A 2,886-nucleotide genomic window follows, 5' to 3' on the forward strand; every position below is an offset into this window, starting at 1 on the left:
CGGCTTCGTCTTGCCCTTCACTGTTTACAGTATTTTTAGATGAACAGTTTCTATTAATGGAGTTGACCAACTTTTTCTTCTTAAATTTTCCCTGCAATCATGAAACTCTTCTCATATTATCCATTTTAGTATTTAATATCTGTCCGTCTCTCCTGACCAGACTGTAAGTCCTCTTGTGACAGCAGAGGGGTAACATCTGGACTCCGTTTTGACAGAAAGAACTCATCTTAGAGGCCCATTACTCCTTGCTTTCAGTAAAATTCCATGGTTCAAATTAACCGAACCACACCCTTAAAGGAAAGACTGTACAATAAAATAGTGGGGTTTTCCCTCCAGTTGTGCCACTGAATTATATAACTCAGAGTATGTCTTCGCACACTGCGTTTAAAATATTCATGGCTTACCCTAGCTGGTTTGGTTCAGTGGATAGAGTGTCCGCCTGTGGACTGAAAGGTCCCAGGTTCAATTCCAGTCAAGGGCACAAGCCCAGGTTGTGGGCTCGATCCCCAGTAGGGGGGCGTGCAGGAGGCAGCCTATCAGATTCTCTCTCATCATTGATGTTTCTCTCTCTCCCTCTCCCTTTCTCTCTGAAATCAATAAAAATATATTTTAAAAATATATACTCATGGCTTTTTTTTTAAATATTGCATTTTGACCCAGCTATCACACCATGAACCTTTGACACAAGGCTAGGGCAGATTACTCAGTATCAAGTGCTATAACATCCTTTCTGAACATCATATCCTGCAAAATAATTGTTCTGTCAAATGGTAACTAGAATATCTGCATAAGCATTATTTTATTGGCCCTTTGAGTGGTCCACTGACCCCCGAAAATACCTTGGAATCAACCGTTGCCAGGTGACAATGGTGGGACAAGTGCCTCATCCTCATTCCCCAGCCCTGTACCCACACCAAGGCCCCTACATTAGCCATCCATAAGAACCCTTCTGGGGGCTCGACTCCCTCGTACACAAGCTCTTTTCAATAAACTCCAACTGCTTGATCGTGCACTGAGTTCAGTGCTCATTCCGACGCCGTGAGACTCAGGAACCTGACAGTAACGCACTGAGGAAAATTCTGGAAGCGATAGTTCCTCCTGTTCTCCTGAAGGAGAAAGTCAAGCAGGGCTGGGTGCTGCACAGCTAGCATGCCATCTGGTCATTACCACAATCTCATTTTCCAAGTGGGGAAACTGAGGCTCAGAGAGGTTGAGTGACATGGCCAAGAAACACAGGGCTCTCTGGTACGTGGGGACCCAAATGGTTTTGAGGGCCAGTCTGGGTACTTCCTACCAGTAAGTCCATGAACATATTGGTCTCTCTGAGCCCTGGTTTCCCCCCATCCGTGAAAGAGAAAACAGCTTATTATTGTGGAAGAAAAAGTGGTTGGAAAAATCTTAGCTGTGGGCCCGGTTTCACAAAGTGTTCGGGAACAGGATGGAAGTGCACCAGCGTGTAATTCACAGCCCGCCCCGCTCTGCTACCGTGGTCTTGGCCTCCCTAAGACAGCAGGGCAGAGGGCAGAGCCCACCCACTCCTCCAGAGGCCAGGACACCACGATTAACCCGTGAACTTTTACCCGTATCGGCTCCCCCTCTTCCGAATACCTCTGACTCCCACTGACTTTTCCACCAGGTGCTGCCTAACCCAGCTGTTGACTCAACCGACATCTGGAACACCACAGCCCATCTGGATCCAGGAAGGGATCAGCCCACACGCTCCCACATTACTGAGGGATTGAGACACCCCAAGGCACCTGTCCGAGGCTTGCGTGACGAGCGTGGCTGTCCTCTGGAGTGAGGAGGAAGCTGCCAGTTTCGATCTGCACTGATAAGAAGTACGCAGAGCTGATCAGTCCCTGGGAAAGTGGCGACTCCCAGCCCACCTGCATTCAAACCACACAGCCCAGTATTGGAAGGCCACTGACTTTATTGATCTAAAAAACTTTATATGGACAGTGACTGTTTTGCCAAAAGAGAAGCCAAACGTCATTAAACAGACCAGGGGTGAGGGTAGGGGCCAGAAATCCACTCAGAAAAGCTGATTATTGACCCAAAACTGGCAGGGGAAAGAGGGAGATGCATGCAAGAGTGAGAATTCCAAAAAAGTTGAAATGGTGAGGGGAGAGAACTCCCCCAGAGACCCGGACATCGGTGGTGGGCAGACAGCAATCGCTTCCTTGGTAGAGGACAAGGGAGTAGCCCCCACTCAGCTGCAAACTCTGAAGACTCAAGGCTGGCGTTAGGGATGGGGGGCTCCCCAGAGAGCATCACAAGAAGGCGTCACACCACTCTCGAAGGCACCCAAAGCAGTCCCGGGACTGCTTGGCGTTGGCGCCACATGTGTCCTTTAGCCATTCCCGGAAGAGGTCTTCGTCTTTCTTTAGCACCAGAAACTGGCCAAGGACCACATAAGCCTGCAAAACAGGCAACGCACAGGGCAAGCTGCTCAGTGATCTGTGAGACTCAAGACAATAAGGCCACGTGTGTGGCCTTCAAACCCCATGAGCCTAGGACCGTGGTCGGCAAACTGCGGCTGCGAGCCACACGCGGCTCTTTGGCCCCTTGAGTGTGGCTCTTCCACAAAATACCACGTGCATGTACAGTGCGATTGAAACTTCGTGGCCCATGCGCAGAAGGCGGTTTTCGGCCTGAGCAAGTCTATTTTGAAGAAGCGGCGTTAGAAGAAGTGGGGGTACGTTCGCTGAGGTCGACCCCTCAGATTGAGGACGTTTTTGGCAAAGGCCAGCTTGGGAGTACCCTAATGAGTTAATGACAACGTACCTACCTATATAGTTCAAGTTTAAAAATCTGGCTCTCAAAAGAAATTTCAATCGCTGCACTGTTGACATTTGGCTCTGCAGACTAATGAGCTTGCCGACCACG

The 2,886-nt window shown here is 49.3% G+C and overlaps 1 protein-coding gene across 1 annotated transcript in view; it reads right to left on the bottom strand.

Moving 5' to 3' along the window:
- Positions 1 to 2,172: 2,172 nt before the first annotated feature.
- BANF1 (barrier to autointegration factor 1) overlaps positions 2,173 to 2,886 on the bottom strand; it is a 2,770-nt gene continuing 2,056 nt past the window's right edge. The window contains exon 3 of the mRNA XM_006771569.2: positions 2,173 to 2,417. Coding sequence (XP_006771632.1) covers positions 2,271 to 2,417 — 147 coding nt within the window. The 3' untranslated portion in view covers positions 2,173 to 2,270. The remainder of the gene's footprint in view (positions 2,418 to 2,886) is intronic.

This window comes from Myotis davidii, unplaced genomic scaffold (genome assembly GCF_000327345.1).
Source record: "Myotis davidii unplaced genomic scaffold, ASM32734v1 scaffold425, whole genome shotgun sequence".
NCBI lineage: Eukaryota > Metazoa > Chordata > Mammalia > Chiroptera > Vespertilionidae > Myotis > Myotis davidii.